An 18,466-nucleotide genomic window follows, 5' to 3' on the forward strand; every position below is an offset into this window, starting at 1 on the left:
AAGGAGGTGATCATTCAGGACTCAGGAGGGACAGAGAGCATTTACAAGATAATGACTTGTTTCTACTGAGGAATACTGACAATAATGTCCATGTATCTCTCCTATAGCCCACTAGTGTAGAGTGGAACCAAAGGGGTTGGAACATTGAGATTGGTCTAAAAGTGTATATTAAGCACTACCCACTACCCAGCATAAGACATGTAGGCTTTAGAAAAGAGAGTGCTTCCACAACTCTGAGACCTTCATCAGGTGAAGGATGTTTGACAAGTACTGGCAATTAATCGAAAAAAAATCGCAATCTCGATTCATAGACCTATGCAATCTCATTTCTAAGTTATGACGATTTTTTTAAATAAAAATGTATACTTTTTTGTCTTATTTAAATTTTTTTTTTACCTTTTAAATGATTTTTTTTGAAAAAATAAGAATCGTGAGATAATCGTGATCTCAATTCTTAGAGAGAAAAATCGTGATTCACATTTTAGCAAGAATCTTCAACGTGGTCTACACCGACAAGCTGCGCATGCGTTTCACAGCCTCCAGAGGGCAACCTAGACTACCGTATTGCCAGTAGTATAGACGCAAAGAGATTACATGTTAACACTTTGGCTGCCAGGAGCCGTGTTAAAGCGTCATTCCCGGCCATGCTCAAGTTGCCGATGACGCTTTACAGCGTCTTTAATATCAATATTTCAAAAATCTGGAATCGGATTCATATGTCCCCTCCGCTGGCCTGAGATCCACCAGGAGGACCCACTGAGCTCTCTGGCGGTTCAGGAGCGCCATCTGGTGGCCGATCGGCGCAATCGCTTAACAGGAAGCGCAGTAGAGGTTTTGCTGGACGTCCGTATTACTTCCGGGCACTCGGTACATGTCCCGGGACTCTGGCTCGTCACACTAAATAGCGATCGATTGCCAATAACTCGATAAACAACATGATTTGGACGTATATACCATTATACAAGCTGGAGATGGACCGGGTAAATCGCCATCCCATAATGATAAAATGTCTACTCTACGATGATCGCCCAACGGCGCGCGGAGACTGGGGTGAGTTTTAGCGTGTAACGTTACCGTCTTCGATACTAACTGCTATTATCAACATTTGACCCACATTAGATGATTGGTATAACGCTGCCCACGGAATTATAAACGCCCCCTCGCCCATCCGGTCAACATCAGATGACGTGTAGTAACTTCTAGAAGTACGTCTAGTTGGAATTTTTTATATCGCGCTGATTGCCATCAAACTGTATTTCATCATCAATATAATGCATTTGGGGCTATATATCACGTTCTGGAGAAAGCTGCAGAAAGAGATGAAAACATACTTATACATTAGACCATACTTTACTATGAATATGTGAATGAAAAAGTTTAACGTTGCTACACAATGAACAATACATATAGGACTTTGAATGGGCCCTAATAATGGCAATGTAGCAATAGAATTAAAAAAGTTATAGCCCTGCAAAGAAGGGGACTTTCTCCATAGACAAATAGAGCTGGCAATCTATGGTATATCATGAATTTAACCCATGGCAGCCAAAGTGTTAACAATCTCATTCTATCTTTTTAAAGAAATAAACAAAACAAAAATAACATTACCTTGCATGAATCTTAAAACAATTTTTTTTAAATTCCCTGAGTAGTCAACATAAATTAGGGAAACATTTTAGAAACAAATACATAAACAAAAATGTTTTCAATGTTCCATTTCAAACAGACACTTTAACCCAGATCCCATTGTCCTTCACAGAGTGCTTTTAAGAGCACAAGAGCCGAAGCTCCTTTTTTTGTGAGACAGTCAGCGAGCTGAGATTTTGTGTCTGACCAACGCACCTGCTTGATGCGCTTGTTCTGAATGAGCTCCTTAATGCTACTGATTCCTGAGTCTCTTTTCTGTGACTTCTTTCGTGGACTTGAGCGCATCGAACAGAGAGTGATTATTATCGGTCATACAGATTACAGGGAGTGTATTCAGTCCAGCATTTCCAGTAGTGAGCTCAGAAAATAGTGTGGCTAGAAAAATTGCATTGTCTACCCCATCTGACATAGCAAGAGTTTCCCCTGCAAGGGTACTGCGAACCACACGTCTGATTTTCTTTGAATGCCAACAGAGGGGGGGAAACTTCCCTCTTTCTCCCATAACCATAAGTGTTATAAAAGTACCTCCCTGTGTACCTCCGTCTGGGAGGTTTCCAAATGAAGCATCACTGAAAACTATCAAGTTCAGAGCATCACCGTTTCCCAGATGTTGAAATCTGAGTGTCACCTTTTCAGACTTTAGCTTACGGATTATCTTATTAGCATCATGAACAGACTGTACTGTTGACCCTTTTATATTAGAAGCCAAACAACATGAATCAAACATTACATCAGGTCTCGTCTGTTTAGCAACCCATAGGATCTGACCTATTTTTGATCGTAGCTGCTCTCTCTCAGTTTCGTTGAGGGGTTCATTTCTCTGTGTGGACCGACTTGCTTGTATGGGAATAGGCTCCATGTTCTCAATGTAACTTTGTTGATGTACCTGAACTTCACCTTTAACAGTTACAAAATCCATTCCTACATAGGAGAACTTTTCATGCTCCTCACGCCCAACCTTGAATGCAGACTGCAGTTGGGGGATCACATTGGATGAAAAGTTTGATGAGCCTGCCCAAAGAAAATCATCTACATGACATGCAAGCACCCCAGTATCCTTACATTGCTCATCCAACCAGTAAAAGACTCAGTCCACCTGTGACACTCTACCACCAGTAGGCCTACTCAGCATGATCTCCTTCACGTTGTTGTACCAATATAGTGATGCATCTGCAAGACCATAAGCTGCAGCGCCGGACGGCCGGAGTGCAAGCGGTGTGACGTAATTGGCAGACTCGACTGTCAATCAATGGTCTACCTGACACGCAAACTCATAAACAATGTTTCTGTACTGGAGGTGTACAGTATTTCAATAGGCAACCCTGAAAGGATTATTTCTCTAGAAGAGCAACACAGCCAAAACATAGGCATTGTATGCATAAAAGGGGCAAAAGCTAAAGTTAAGTGACTGTTACTTTTGTAGCAGTAGTTTGATTTGATAGTTTATTTGATAGGGACAGCACATGTTAATGAACATCAGGTCCAAAATACAAAATGTAAACATGCAGGGTTGTAGCAAGAGCTAATTTACACACATGCACGCACAGTACAAATATACATAAAAAAAAAAAAAAAAAAAAACTCTTTTACTTGAAATATTTTCACTGTGCTCCTAAATATTTTTGGGTGCTCCTAAATTTCTTTGTGTGCTCCTAACTTTTTTCATTTAGGAGCACCTGTGCCCCTAGTGAAAAAGGTTAGCGTAGAGCCCTGCATCACACAAGAACATAATAAATGTGCATGTATACAATATATTACAATACATCACATGCAAAAACAGAATAGTCTACATGATAGTAAAAGTGTATAATACAGGGTAATACAGTAATCTTTCAGTTGGGACCCGACTACTCGGGGGGGGGGGGGGGGGGGGGGGGCATCTCTCTCTCTACTGGTTCAATTAATGTAGAAAAGTAGAAAAACGTTGCACTATAAAAACCAACTGGATAGTTGATGATAATAAACATTTAACTTCATTAGCTGAAGTATTCTAAAATCATTTAAGCCATTCTCCTTTTCTGTGTGTGTGTGTGTGTGTGCGTGTGCGTGTGTGTGCACGTATCTCATATCTGGTCTGACATCAGAGGAGTTTGATAGTATTTACTGAGGATTGCCAGATAATGTTGATATTTAAACACAAAAAAATATATAATACAAAATAAATATACATGATCATGCAACATAAAAAAAATGTGTAGGAACAGTTTGGGAGAGGGAGGTAAGGGGTTTTAGATTGTGTGTTGTGAAGTTTAGACTTCAGAGAGGGAGAGTAAAGTACAGAAAAAAAGGTACCGTTGGGTACCGTACCGGTATCGATTCCCAGGTAAAAAGAAACATTTTCAGACTCGGTGATCCCGAACAGACCCACCGCGTAGGCCAGATGCAAGCCGCATTTTACAATAAACCTCTGTGGGGCTGCTTTAAAAAAAAAATTATAATCGCAAATGTAATCGCAATCGCAATATCTGTCAGAAAAATCGCAATTAGATTATTTCCCAAAATCGTGCAGCCCTACATCACTGTGTAGCGTATCAAGTCAACGCACATAGGTGCCAAACTTAAAAGCTCCCAGTGCAGTTAGGAATGGGTAGACCACTCCTTTATAACAGTTAGCAAAGTAGTGAATGGACAGACCACTCCTTCATAACAGTTAGCATAGTGATGAATGGGTAGACATACTCAGATCAGGTCCTATTGTCACCCTGTGAGATTGCCAATAGCTGATGCTATTGCCCACGTTTCTCCTCTGTCTCTCTCTCTTCCTCCCCTCTCTCTCTTCCTCCCTTCTCTCTTCCTCCCCTCTCTGTTCCTCCCCTCTTTCTCTTCCTCCCCTCTCTCCTTCACTCCCTCTCCCATGTTCTCCTCTCTCTCTCTTCCTCCCCTCTCTCTCCATCTCCCATGTTCTCCTCTGTCTCTCTCTTCCTCCCCTCTCTCTCCATCTCCCATGTTCTCCTGTGGACTGGGTTGACAGCGGCACGCGCAAGTCTAGGCTATTGTTCAAATTGTGTGAAAACAAAACACGGTTTCTCCTGTGGATTGTGTTGACTAATACATCCGTTTGTCAGATCGTTCCATTTTTTATTGTAGCTCAACAAATACTTGTTTGCGTGATCTGGCTTGATTGTCAAAACATTGCTACCGCAAGAGATACTTGGGCTGAAGGAGGTGAGAGATAGTGTGATAGAGAGACATCCACTGTAACAGCGTTAGAGCGACCAGTGGAATGAAATCTAATCAAAATAGAACAGGTCTGCTTTTATGGCATTATAAATGCTCTCTTATTGAAAATTACGAGTCAACAATATTAGGTTATTTTATGCTGAGATTGTTGAAACTATTGTTGAAACTGAAACTATTGCAAATATGAATGCAATGTTGTCAGTGGCATTTTCACGGTGGCACACACATTTCTTATTGATAAGATGACACTATAATTGTATTAATTATGGTGGATATAATTCCTGTAGCGAGTTTGTACTCATGATTTGGGCTCTATATTGGGCTCTGTAGCAGCAACCATTTACTACTGGGCTCTGATTGAACAACCATTTACTACTGGGCTCTGATTGAACAACCATGTACTATTGGGCTCTGATTGAACAACCATTTACTACTGGGCTCCGATTGAACAACCATGTACACTACTGGGCTCTGATTGAACAACCATGTACTACTGGGCTCTGATTGAACAACCATTTACTACTGGGCTCCGATTGAACAACCATGTACTACTGGGCTCCGATTGAACAACCATGTACTACTGGGCTCCGATTGAACAACCATGTACTACTGGGCTCCGATTGAACAACCATGTACACTACTGGGCTCTGCCTCTGGGCCAGATACCATGTACTACTGGGCTCTGCCTCTGACTGAACAACCATGTGCTACTGGGCTCTGATTCAGCAACAATGTGCTACTGGGCTCCTCTGATTGAGCAACCATGCACTAATGGGCTCCTCTGATTGATCAACCATTTAGTACTGGGCTCTGATTGAGCAACTATGTACTACTGGGCTCTGATTGAGCAACTATGTATGTACTACTGGGCTCTGGGACAGATGTTTGTGGATCTTCCACAGGGTCAGCCATCATCAACAGCAGATGGCCAGAAGTTTCCATGCTGGGGTTCCATGCCAGTGTCACAGTGCGTCACCCAAGGTTATACACACAGAGCCTTTTCACAACGTACGGTCAGACACTTAACATTCTAGGAATAGCAGGCCATTACTACTGTCATCATGATCATGAATCATGGATCATGAAGTGAGGACCAGCTCATTGCAACACAAATCAACCCTATCTAGTAAACAGTCCAAACCAGGGAGCGTGGGGTGAATGGGGCCGGGGGTCAAGAAGACCACGTCAAGAAAGACAGACCAGTCAAGTCCACCACGGATTTGAAATGAAACAATCAAGATGTGCTTTAAGTGCAGACTTTCAGCTGTAATTTGTGCGTATTTTCATCTAATGTGCCTCCTCCTTTAACTAATTCAGAGCCACGCCCATATTACCAAATTAGGCATAACAAAAAATATAGTTTGTTTCCTGTTGGTTGTCAGTTAAGGTTTGACTAAGATTTCTATGAAACGTTATTCTAAAAAAATAAAATAAAAAGGGAATATTTTTTTTGAATTTACAATTTTTTTTTTTAAAACTCATAAAATATATTGGGTCGCACCTAAATCGGCAGGGTCGGTCGGCAACCGGAAACAAACAATTTTTTTTTAGGCCTTAGGTCTAGATTGCCACCGCTTTAATCAATGGGAGGACGGGGATATTTGCGAACGCTTAAACTATATCTTAAATTATGGCTATGGGTCTAATACACCCGTTGCTTATCAATGACTTGCTTGCAGTCAACATGTACGAAACGGATTGTTTTTTCATCTGTACATTTCCGTTTTATACCGTTTTGAATACGAGTATAGTTTGAGATTTCTAGTAATTCCAGAGAAAGACACGATAATAGCCCTTTAGTGGAATACACAAAACACGTTGTAATTTTTCGGCTGATTTATGAATCATTTTCAAATAAACGCTAGATTATCGATAGTGTCCTCATGTACGAAGAGAAGCGGGGTCTGAAAAATCGCTTCTCCGTACTTTGGTCGGCGCGAACCTCACACACACACGCTCCGATGGCGGAGAAAGGAACATCTGATTACCCCAAGATTCGTAACATAAATGCCTTACCTCACATCTGATGTCATGCAAAAAGATTCATCCAATTCCTGATCGCCATTCCAAATATCGATTGCGTCCATTGATCCAACGTTATAGTCCAAAACACAATGATCCACGATGCTCCCAGTGGGGGGACTCAATGCAATAGTATCCAGCTGCATGCCCGAGAAGTCAAACCTGGACCGGACTTATTTTTTTGATGCACAGTCCCAACCAATCCAATCCAATGATGTGCAATACCATCCGGGAGACGATAGGCGGCGATATTTGCCCTTTGCGAGCTCAGACCCATTCCCAATAATAACGTCAGGCTGGATGGATGAAAAATGAATGGATATCGCTAATAAAAGAAATAACTATTAAAACCCGACTATACTCGTGATTGGCACTCAACGCATGGCGAGTTAACCCGACTATTACTTGTGGTTGGCACTGAATCAGGGTTAAGGGACCAAAAGTAATTGGGCAATTGGCTGCTCAGCTGTTCCATGGCCAGGTGTGTGTTAGTCCTTAATTATTTCATTTACAATGAGTAGATAAAACATCTAGTGGTATTTGCATTTGGAATCTGTTGCAGTCAACTCTCAATATGGGGTTCAAAGAGCTGTCACTATCAGTGAAGCAAGCCATCATTAGGCTGAAAAATCTAAACAAATCCATCAAAGAGATGGCAAAAACATTAGGTGTGGCCAAATAGGTGTATCTGTATCTGTGTCAAAGTCAAAGTCAACAAGAGAAGACTTCACCAGAGTGAATACAGAGTGTAAAGGCCGAATGAGTGTTTTTGTTATAGATTATTATTATTATTATTATTATTATTATTATTATTATTATCATTATTGTTATTATTATTTCCAATCGAAGGATATGATTTATGGGAATGTTATGTTTATCTGTGTCACCCGTTGGGTGGACTCTGTTGTACTATGGGCGAATCACCTGCACCTGTCAGGTGGGTCGGCCCACGGCGCGGCGGAGATCATTAAAATGGGTGATAGGGATCAGCTGTGGGTTGGTAGCCGACGGGGAAAGCATATAATTTTCTGACCGCTTCGGGAACGCTTTAGAATAGTTTTATCTTAGGAAACACTTTGATCAATTAGAACCACGGTTATAGGACGCTTTAGGATCGCTTTGATCACCTCTCCCATGTAACCTACATTTTCTAAATAAATCGGATCACCACGTCGGTATCTGATAACGGAACTCAATGCGTGGAGACTATTCTTTGGATGGAGCGCGTATGGAATCACTCCCCGTCTACCAGGAAGCGGACACAGGCAGGTGCCGCTACACAGAGCGTTCACCACAAGAGAAGACTTCACCAGAGTGAATACAGAGGGTTCACCACAAGAGAAGACTTCACCAGAGTGAATACAGAGGGTTCACCACAAGAGAAGACTTCACCAGAGTGAATACAGAGGGTTCACCACAAGAGAAGACTTCACCAGAGTGAAGGCAACATGAATGACCACAAGGTGGCGCGATACAACGTAAGGAGGACTGTGTCAGAGGCCAAACGACGCTACAGGGATAAAATTGAACTCCAGTTTGAACAAGCTGACTCTAGAGCTATGTGGCAGGGGCTCAAAACGATGACAGACTACAAAGGCGCCTCCCTCAAACTGAACAGTGACATCTCCTTAGCAAATGACCTCAATACCTTCTATGCGAGGTTTGATGCTGGTAATAACAACACCAGCTCACAAGCCTCGGCAATGGGGGGGGGGGGGTCGGCTGCTGATGGAGGCGCAGTGTTCAGGGTAACAGAGCATGAGGTGAGGCGGACCTTTAAAAAAGTGAATATCAGGAAGGCAGCAGGTCCAGACGGCATCCCCGGCCGCGTCCTAAAAGTCTGTGCCGACCAACTGGCCCCAGTATTCACTGACATATTTAACCTGTCCTTAGAACAGGCTGTCATCCCCACCTGCCTGAAGAAGTCCACTATTATCCCTGTACCCAAAAAATCCAAGCCTGCTTGCCTCAACGACTACCGCCCTGTAGCTCTCACCTCCATAGCCATGAAGTGCTTCGAGAAGCTAGTAAAGGGCTACATCTGCTCCTCCCTCCCCATCAACATGGACCCCCTGCAATTTGCATACCGCCCCAACAGGTCCACGGAGGACGCCATATCCCATGTGCTGCACACAGCAGCATCACACCTGGACAAGAGGCAGGGGAACTATGTGAGAATGCTATTCATCGACTACAGCTCGGCATTCAACACCATAGTCCCCTCCATACTCATAGCCAAGCTCAGGGACCTGGGCTTGGGCTATGACCTCTGCCAGTGGGTCTTGGACTTCCTGACTGGCAGACCCCAGGTGGTGAGAGCGGGCAACTGCACCTCCTCATCCATCACCCTCAACATAGGGGCCCCCCAGGGCTGTGTTCTGAGTCCCCTCCTCTACTCCCTGTACACACACGACTGTGTGGCTCAGCGGAGTAGCAATACAATCGTCAAATTTGCTGACGACACAGTGGTGGTGGGCCTGATCTCTGCCAACGACGAGAGGGCCTACCTGGAAGAGGTCAAGGTCCTGGCGGGATGGTGCCAGGAAAACAGCCTCTCCCTGAACGTCAGCAAAACAAAGGAGATGATTGTGGACTTCAGGAGGTCGGGGGTCAAGGACTACAGCCCCCTCAGCATCGACGGGGCACCGGTTGAGAGAGTCAACAGCTTTAAGTACCTCGGAGCCTACATATCCGAGGACTTGACATGGACCACACACATTAACAGTGTTGTGAAGAAGGCACGACAACGCCTCTACTTCCTCAGGCGCCTAAGGAAGTTCCAAGTCAGCCAGAAGATCCTTAAGAACTTCTACTCATGTACAATAGAGAGCATCTTGACCGGCAACATCACCTCCTGGTTTGGGAATAGCACTGCACAAGACCAAAGCAGACTACAAAGAGTGACACGTTCAGCCGAACGCACAATTGGAGGGGGGCTCCCCACCCTCCAGAACATTTACTACAAGCGTTGCAAGGGCAAGGCTAAGAGAATCATTAAAGACTCCAGTCACCCGAACAACTGCCTCTTTGAACTGCTGCGGTCAGGCAAGCGATACAGGAGTCTCAAGGCGAGCACAGAAAGACTCAAAAGAAGCTTCTATCCCCAGGCCATCAGGCTACTAAACGAACAATGAATGAACACTACACAACAACAACCACCAAACGCACATAGCACACACATCCACACGCACACACTCACTTTAAACAAACACACTGTAGCACCCACTCCACACACTTATAGCACACACACACTTTAAACAAACACACTGTAGCACCCACTCCCCACACTTTATATTTATGGATGAAGGATTGCACTACAACTCGTACACCTTACTGTAAATTGTACCTAAAATTGTACCTCATCCCATTTCTGCTTTGCACTAGATAGTACTGTACATTAGTACACTGCATAGTATTGTGTATTGTATATTATATGGTAACTCAGAACATTGTATATATGTCTATACCGAACACTGTGACCTCATTTTCTTCTTCTAAATTCATGCTATATTATGTTATGTTATTTGATACTATCTTGTCTAGCACAGTCTCTGGAGCGTAACAGTAAGAAGCATTTTGTATGAAAGTATTCTGTACTTCTGTATGACAACTATTAAAGAACTTGAACTTGAACTTGAACTTGAATACAGAGGGCTCACCACAAGAGAAGACTTCACCAGAGTGAATACAGAGGGTTCACCACAAGAGAAGACTTCACCAGAGTGAATACAGAGGGTTCACCACAAGAGAAGACTTCACCAGAGTGAATACAGAGGGCTCACCACAAGAGAAGACTTCACCAGAGTGAATACAGAGGGTTCAACACAAGATGTAAACCATTGGTGAGACTCAGAAACAGGAAGACCAAATTAGAGTTTGCCAAGAAAACATAAAAAAGAAAGGCCTTTTAAGTTCTGGAACAACATCCGATGGACAGATGAGACAAAGATCAACTTGTACCAGAATGGTGGGAAGAGAAAAATATGGAGAAGGAAAGGAATTGCTCGTGATCCAAAGCATACAACCTCATCAGTGAAGCATGGTGGTGGTAGTGTTATGGCGTGGGCATGTATGGCTGCCAATGGAACTGGTTCCCTTGTATTTATTGATGATGTGACTGCCGACAAAAGCAGCAGGATGAATTGTAAAGTATTCCAGGAAATATGATCTGCTCATATTCAGCCAAATGCTTCAGAACTCATTAGACAGCGCTTCACAGTGCAGATGGACAATGACCCGAAGCATACTGCGAAAGCAACCAAAGAGTTTTTTAAGGCAAAGAAGTGGAATGTTATGCAATGGCCAAGTCAATCACCTGACCTGAATCCAATTAGATTAGATTAAAATGTATTTTGTCATTATACAGGAGATTTATGTACAGAGTTGTAATATTAATATATACAGTGATACAGGTATAAAGACAGTATGGTAGTAGTCATACTGGACAGCAACGTAACTAGTAAGAGTAGGTAAGGGATCATACAGATATAGTATCAATCTACAGATATGTAAAAGGATTATGTGCAGTGTGTACAGACAGATGTGGATATATATATATACGGTAAGAATAAATATATATACAGTATATACAGCATTATTGTACATGCTATCTTACAGAGTTATATGGGTTATATGCAGGTGTATGCAAGTATTATGATTTTTATGTTATGCGGACTCACAGCTAAAATGGAGAGCTGGATTAAAAAACAGTTTGTGGCACTCCAGGATAATCAGCTGATATTTTGGGGTATTTACTCTGCTTGATGGCTTATTTGAAGCCCATCCGCTGTAGCCACATAGAAGGGCTCATTGAACAATTATTTTCCTGAAAGAAAGGGCACAGACAATTTGGACAAATGGATCAAAGATCCGTTCATTACGGATGACGCAACAGGCCTCCCACTGTCTGAACAGGGTTACCCAGTGCTAGGGCTGGGCGATATGGCCTAAATATGATATCACGATATTTTCTGACCTTTCGGCGATACACGATACGCATCACGATGTTTTTCTTTTTTTCCCCAAACAATTCATTATGAGGCTTACCAAGACAGTATTTGAGTTTGCAAGCTAACATTAAAGACAAAATAAAATACCCATGCATTTAGCATTTTTATATTATATATTAGATTTAGATTATTGGATTATTAGATTATATATTGCATATATTTAGCAATGAGATATTATATGATTTAGATATGAAATATGATGAATTGAAAATGGGGGACCCTGATGTAAACAAGACGAAAGTCTTTCTCTGGTCTGCATCCTCCAGTCCACTGTTGTTGTATTGAGCTGTACTGTATTGTACCCATGCTGCAATCTGTTAATAACGTTTTCATTCATTCAGACGGCAAACAGAATCATTTTGATTGACAGTCGAGTCTGCCAATTACGTCACACCGCTTGCACCCGCCCTGCTGTTCTTAGCACCAATCGGCAAGCGCGTATTAATTTTTTACTTCCGCCATTGGAGAGCTCAATGACAACAACAATGGTAGCGGTAGCTCCCCGCGGCCGACGTTTAGCTTTTAGCTCCGCAGGATGACTAAACGACTGGAGGCATAATGATTTTACTGCAACGGATGTTATAATAAAAGCCTTTCCATACATCTGTCTGATTGAAAACTTTATTAACAGACCGCAGAATGTGCACAACTGAGTCAGCACGGGCTGAGATATGAACGACTAATGCTTGCTATATCTAGGTCGACCTCCGACGTTGCTATGTAAATACGCTGATGTTATTGAACGTGTAACTATATAACGTTAATGCCACAAAACGAATGCCTTTGTTATCATAAGTAGTAACTTTGATGCAGTAGTGTGTGTGTGGGGCGGCGCTGTTCAAAAGTTTCAACGTGTGGACCAGATTGACGCGACACAATCCTCTTGGGCAAAACATCACGATATCCACGATACGTTTAAAAAGTGTATCGTTAATGAACTGTACCCGATATTTATATAATATCGTCATATCGCCCAGCCCTACCCAGTGCTGTGTAATGCTGCGCTGAGAAAGCTTGTCCCCCTTGTCCCCTTTGCACTTCGAGGAGAGGATTGGGAAGCACTGCCCTCTAGTCGATTTTGTGTTTTGAGCACAAAGTTCATCATAGATCTGGCATCTTTATTTTGCTCTCAAAGTGCACCAGATTGATGCATTTAACTTTAAAATGTACCGAAAAAATAACAATTCCGGGGGAGCATGCCCCCAGACCCCCCTATAGGGTCAGAGGTTCACCCACCAGTCTCACAAAATCCTGTGGGAAACACTGACGCATGTGAACGAATTTTTTTCCCTTTATGTTCTAGCAACATATTTGGGCTAAATACACCTCGTTCTATAAATGTGTACAGAAACAATTCCATTGCTTTAGTTAATAATATTAATTAATTTCATTGATAACATTGTGCTGTAATTTCATTTTCTAATAAATATGCATGATCAAGTTCGTGTGCTTTTTTGATAAGCTAGCTCGCTTGTTTGATAATGACACATTCGCTATTAAGTTATGTTAACATTGAATAGTTCCCAGTAACTATCGAATAGTAAATTTGTGAGTTTTGACCATCCCTAATAGACACTCACTCATCTGTTCTAAATTGAACTTTACACAGCATTCCTATCTACATTACCTGGTATTTAATCAGCTAAAGCCAACAGAATACCTGAGCAAATAAGGTCTTGTTCACTTGTGCAAGGTGGTGACACCAGATGATGACTGCATGCTCAGACAAGGCGCCGTCCATGAACCTCATGGCCAGGGCTATTTCATTTGCATGCTGAATTAGTGTGCGCAGGGGTTAATGTGGGCAGAAACTAGGGGTGGACGGTATGGTCTAAAATGTATATCACGGTATAATTTGAAGCATAGACGGTAACGGTATATATCACGGTATCATCGTTTTTGATTAAAAAAAATTTTTTATTTTATATAATTTTTTTTTTTTTATAAAATATATATATTATATAATTAGACTTGTACTGGTATTATCTGCGAGACATCGCCACCACGCAACAAGCTCCACTGTCTGTGTGTACTCTAGTAGCCTCCAGCTACGGCCAGAATTCTCCGGAGCTGCACCTGGACCTATACTCGAGTAGCCTCGAGCAGAGCTACGGCCAGGATTCTCCGGCGCTGCACCTGGACCCTATTGTATTGGTATTATAACGTTAGCAAGCCCTCAGCTCGAATACGCATCGAATCAGTGTTATAAGACATTGATATCATGAGCTATCTGTAGCTACTGCATATATAACGTTAATACAACGCCTCCGTGAATTATTTAGTTCAATGGGACATTTCGTTTTGAACGGTGAACTAACTTGTGTTAACGTGAGCTAACAGGTAGCATACACGTCTCTAGTACTAGACTTTGTGGAGCGTTTGTTGATGTCAGGAGCTATCGGTAGCTGGCCGACTAGATACCGTTCGGTTAGACAATGCCCCATCATGTATTAAACTAAAAGTGAATAGTTGACTGGGTCATTTTGTAACGGTAGCTAAGCTAACGTTAGCTCAGGGAGACGCCGACAGCTCCCGTGTCCCGTCCCACTAGACTACTAGACCCGTGTTTACATGCGTGCGGTAGGGGCTGGCACGCCCACTGCGCGAAGCCTCCTAAATAACTTTTTCCAGTTCGCACATATCTATTATCTATGACTAATTCTATCTATTTTTAGGGGCAAATGCCAGTGAAATAGTCGCGCTGTGGTTACATGACGTCATTGCTATTTTAGAGCTGCACTACCGGTTACACGGTATACTCAAAATCCATACCGTAGAGCAAATTCATACCGTTTATACCGTATACCGTTTATACCGTCCACCCCTAGCAGAAACTGTCCAGAACTGTGTTCCAGAACCTTCTATTGGTGAGTAGGGCTGGCCTGAATGCCATTTCTTAGGGTTTGGACACTTGTTGCGGCTTTTACGAACTAAGCTCCAAACGTTCACTCTCACAAAAACACGTTCAAAAATCTGGAATATCGTAAGCAGCGAGGTCAACTCGTTATGGAATCACAATGGCAGCTCCGCTCACTGCTTCTGACTCACCATTTAACTCAGAAATGGTAAAGCTATTGAATCATTTTACCATAGGAGCTCAACAGTACAATTGTTAACTTGAAACCAGGAATTATTATGCTAATTTAACCGTGTTGATGAGAGACCAGCAACGTGTGTAACATAACATTAACCTTAAATCACTGCTCAGTGACATTCATCCACTCTTTCTGTGCTCATCTTCCCCTTCATAGCTAAAGTGACAGTTTTTTAATAAGGGGTGCGTCAATATATTTAACAGTATCGGCCAGTTCGCATCGCCAAGAGAGGAGAGGCAAGAGCAAAGTTCTGCTTCTCCCCAAAGTATTTACAAAAAACAAGCTCTGCATTTAGCTTCCGACAGGGCTAAATCCATAATCAAATCCTTAATGTTGTTATTTATAGATTTATAGCGAACTAATTGCAGCCCAAAGCAGTCGCAGGTGGTTTGTTATTTCAGTGCATAAATCACTTCAGCAACAGGTAAGAACAGACACAAGGCAGAGTTATCCAACACATCCACTATATATAGGCCTACAGAGAGGGATGGACCTCCAGAGGGTTCTTAAGACACACCCCTTTATGAGAGCCACCTATAATTAACAAATAATTGATAATAGACAAGTAACTATGGACTGTTTTTGTGTGAATAACACACCACAAAAAATACACCCTTTTTGATCAACCTTTGATATGCTGGTCCAGAAAATATTCTTCCAGTGGACTACTGAATACATTTTGAATAGACATTTTGGCCATAACAAGAGGTGTGTTATTCACATTGGCATCCACCATTATAACACCATACCTATCATTATGCATGGTGATGATCACAGGAGTGTAATTTCTGTGGGCTGCTGTATTGCCTCTGGTCCTGGTGACCTTGCCATTACGAGGAAATCAGTGAATTCTATGTTTTTATTTTGAAATTCTACAGAGGAATGACAGGTAATGAATGTGCTCCATGCCCTGTAGCCATGCCAAAGGAGTTATGCAGCAAGGCAACAATTCTAAATATTCAAGCAGATAGACATAATAGTGGTTAAATGAGAAGACATGTAGCAGTATGGATAGTGAGATGACACTGGGAACTTTGAAATACTGTGGAGATTGTATTGTTCTTCCTGCAAGGAATCCCTAAAATGTCAGTGAATTGAGGGAGTTCAATGGTGAAAAGTTTAAACTAATCAAAATCCACCAAAGAGACTAGTATTCAACTCTAGGAAATGTCTGGGAAAGGTTTAGTTGAAGTCATAGGTGCCAGCAGCTGCTGAGTCCCAAGGGTTCACTTATGCACACAGGGATATTTCATGTTTAATCATTGTATATTTAGTAAATAATCAAAATATATTCAAACTATTTGTGTGTTCCTTCAATCATGACATGCTTGATCAGAAACTGTATCTTAGATGGAAGATATAATAAAGATGAATGTGTGAAATAACATGACTATTCCAAAGGGGTTCACATACTTATTATAAGCTGAAACGTATGCATTAGGAAACTTGTTGTGCACCCGAGAAGCCCCGCCCATCAGGACAGCCACACTCGCTAGACTGATTTGATAACTCGAAGACTGTCCAGAATGTTGGTGGCAGTTAGTCATTTGAAGAGGGGCTAATGGGGGTCAGACTCCGCAGGCATAACTCCTCTGACACAATATTCAACAAACCACTTCCATGGCGAGGACATGTGGGTTTGCTGACAAAGAGTGTTTGTTGTCATACCACGGTTTGGTTAGTAGCTAGCTAACGATGACCTCTAAAAACCAATTGGCTATTTCCGTGAACATCCGCATCTGCGCAATGCGCGACGCAAGAGTGGCGCACGAGGTCACGTATTACTCACCATCTCTATGATCTTGGTTTTCTTCCCCGCTCGTTTCTTCTTGGCGACGATGTATTGGGCGAGAACCACCCCGCCGAAAAGGACACACACGCTGGCACTGGCCGCGGCGCCGACTTTCACCACGGCTGTTTTGTCCATGGCTGTGCCTTTTCCTATAACCGAACGACCCAACCAGTCCTGTCTATGTCAACATGGTCCCTCCCTTGTTGTCGGGGCGCCCGTCCGTCCGCTACCGACGACGTCCGCGAGCTCTCGACGGCCTCTACCATTTCCTCGTGAGCGACGGGTGACACGCACACCGATTTATTAAAAAAAAGAAGAATGCTATATAAGCTTGACATTTCCAAGCAAATATACAAGGGGTTCATGATAACTAACGGCGTACGGTGGACAATTGAGGAAACGTTCTGATATTGTTATATAGAATGTCTATATACACATTAGAAAAAATAACCCCGCAACTCAGTGTGGCTGAGTGGTATGAGCCATATCCATGGAAGCAAGATGCAACAAAACAGATGCATGGATGGATAGGAATGGGATGCCAGGATTTTTATACGAAATAACGTCTCTGATAATACATGGATGTGTAGGCCTACAATTTATGTAAGATTGTGTGTCTGAATAATTCCAGAGATAGCTAGCAATTTGGAGAATTGTTATGTATTCCATATTCCGATTCCATTCCAACTTTAAAATGTTCCAGCTTCAAGGAAGTCATGATGAACATTAAAAAAAAATGCAAGAATTTGAAACTAGTCTAAATCTATTTAATTCAAATTATTCACTTCCCAGTACCTCTTTATTCTTTTGTATACAACGTTTTGGTGGGTATAGTACACACACACACACACACACACACACACACACCACATTTTAATTAATATTTCCTTCCCTGCCTGGCTACCCCACACACGAGTAATTCGACTTTTACAAACTTGGCAGTACATTAGGTAAGCAGTGTTATTGATTGATTGATTGAAAAGTGTATTAACAGATTGCAGAATGGGTACAGTACAGCTCAATACATACAATTGTTAAGGGGATGCAGACCAGAGAAATACTTTCGTCTTGTTTACATCAGGGTCCCCCATTTTCAATTCATCATAACATATAATGACATACAGATAGACAGTACTGCTACATCTATACATTTATGACATATCAGATTTGCAAATACAGTACCGTTTGTGATACAAAAGTGTCCAGAAAAAGAGTGTATATACATTTGGCGTAGAAACTGTACTGTTACAGACTCCAAAAAGCAGATAATTGATTAATTAAAGCTAATATATTGCTTGTGTCATCACCAATGGCAATAATTCAGAGCAGTTGGTGTAGGCTTGTTAATCTGAGGACTTCAAACCCTGGCCAAACTGCAAGGAGTTTCCGTTCAGTTTTCAGTTCCCCCCAGCATAGGCATCCCCTTAACAATTGTATGTATTGAGCCGTACTGTATTGTACCCATTCTGCAATCTGTTAAATAAAGTTTTCATTCATTCATTCATTCATAGACCACTACACTTCCGCGTTACATTGAAATCGGGGAGGAGATTGCGGGGGGGGGGGGGGGGGGGGTCAAATGAATGAATGTGGATGAGAGCCTTGACATTAAGTGATTGCAGATACGGCTGTGGGGGTGCTAGAGACATGAAATGTATAGTACTGTCTATCTGTATGTCATATATATGATGCATTGAAAATGGGGGACCCTGATGTAAACA

At 42.2% G+C, this 18,466-nt stretch overlaps 1 protein-coding gene across 1 annotated transcript in view; it reads right to left on the bottom strand.

Annotated features, from left to right (window-relative positions):
- nt5c3a (5'-nucleotidase, cytosolic IIIA) overlaps nt 1–17,325 on the bottom strand; it is a 59,766-nt gene extending 42,441 nt beyond the window's left edge. The window contains exon 1 of the mRNA XM_084336250.1: nt 16,743–17,325. Within this exon, the coding sequence (XP_084192376.1) occupies nt 16,743–16,880 (138 nt within the window). The 5' untranslated portion in view covers nt 16,881–17,325. The remainder of the gene's footprint in view (nt 1–16,742) is intronic.
- Nucleotides 17,326–18,466: the final 1,141 nt, after the last annotated feature.

The sequence above is a fragment of the Notolepis coatsorum genome (genome assembly GCF_963971535.1).
Source record: "Notolepis coatsorum genome assembly, chromosome: 19".
NCBI lineage: Eukaryota > Metazoa > Chordata > Actinopteri > Aulopiformes > Paralepididae > Notolepis > Notolepis coatsorum.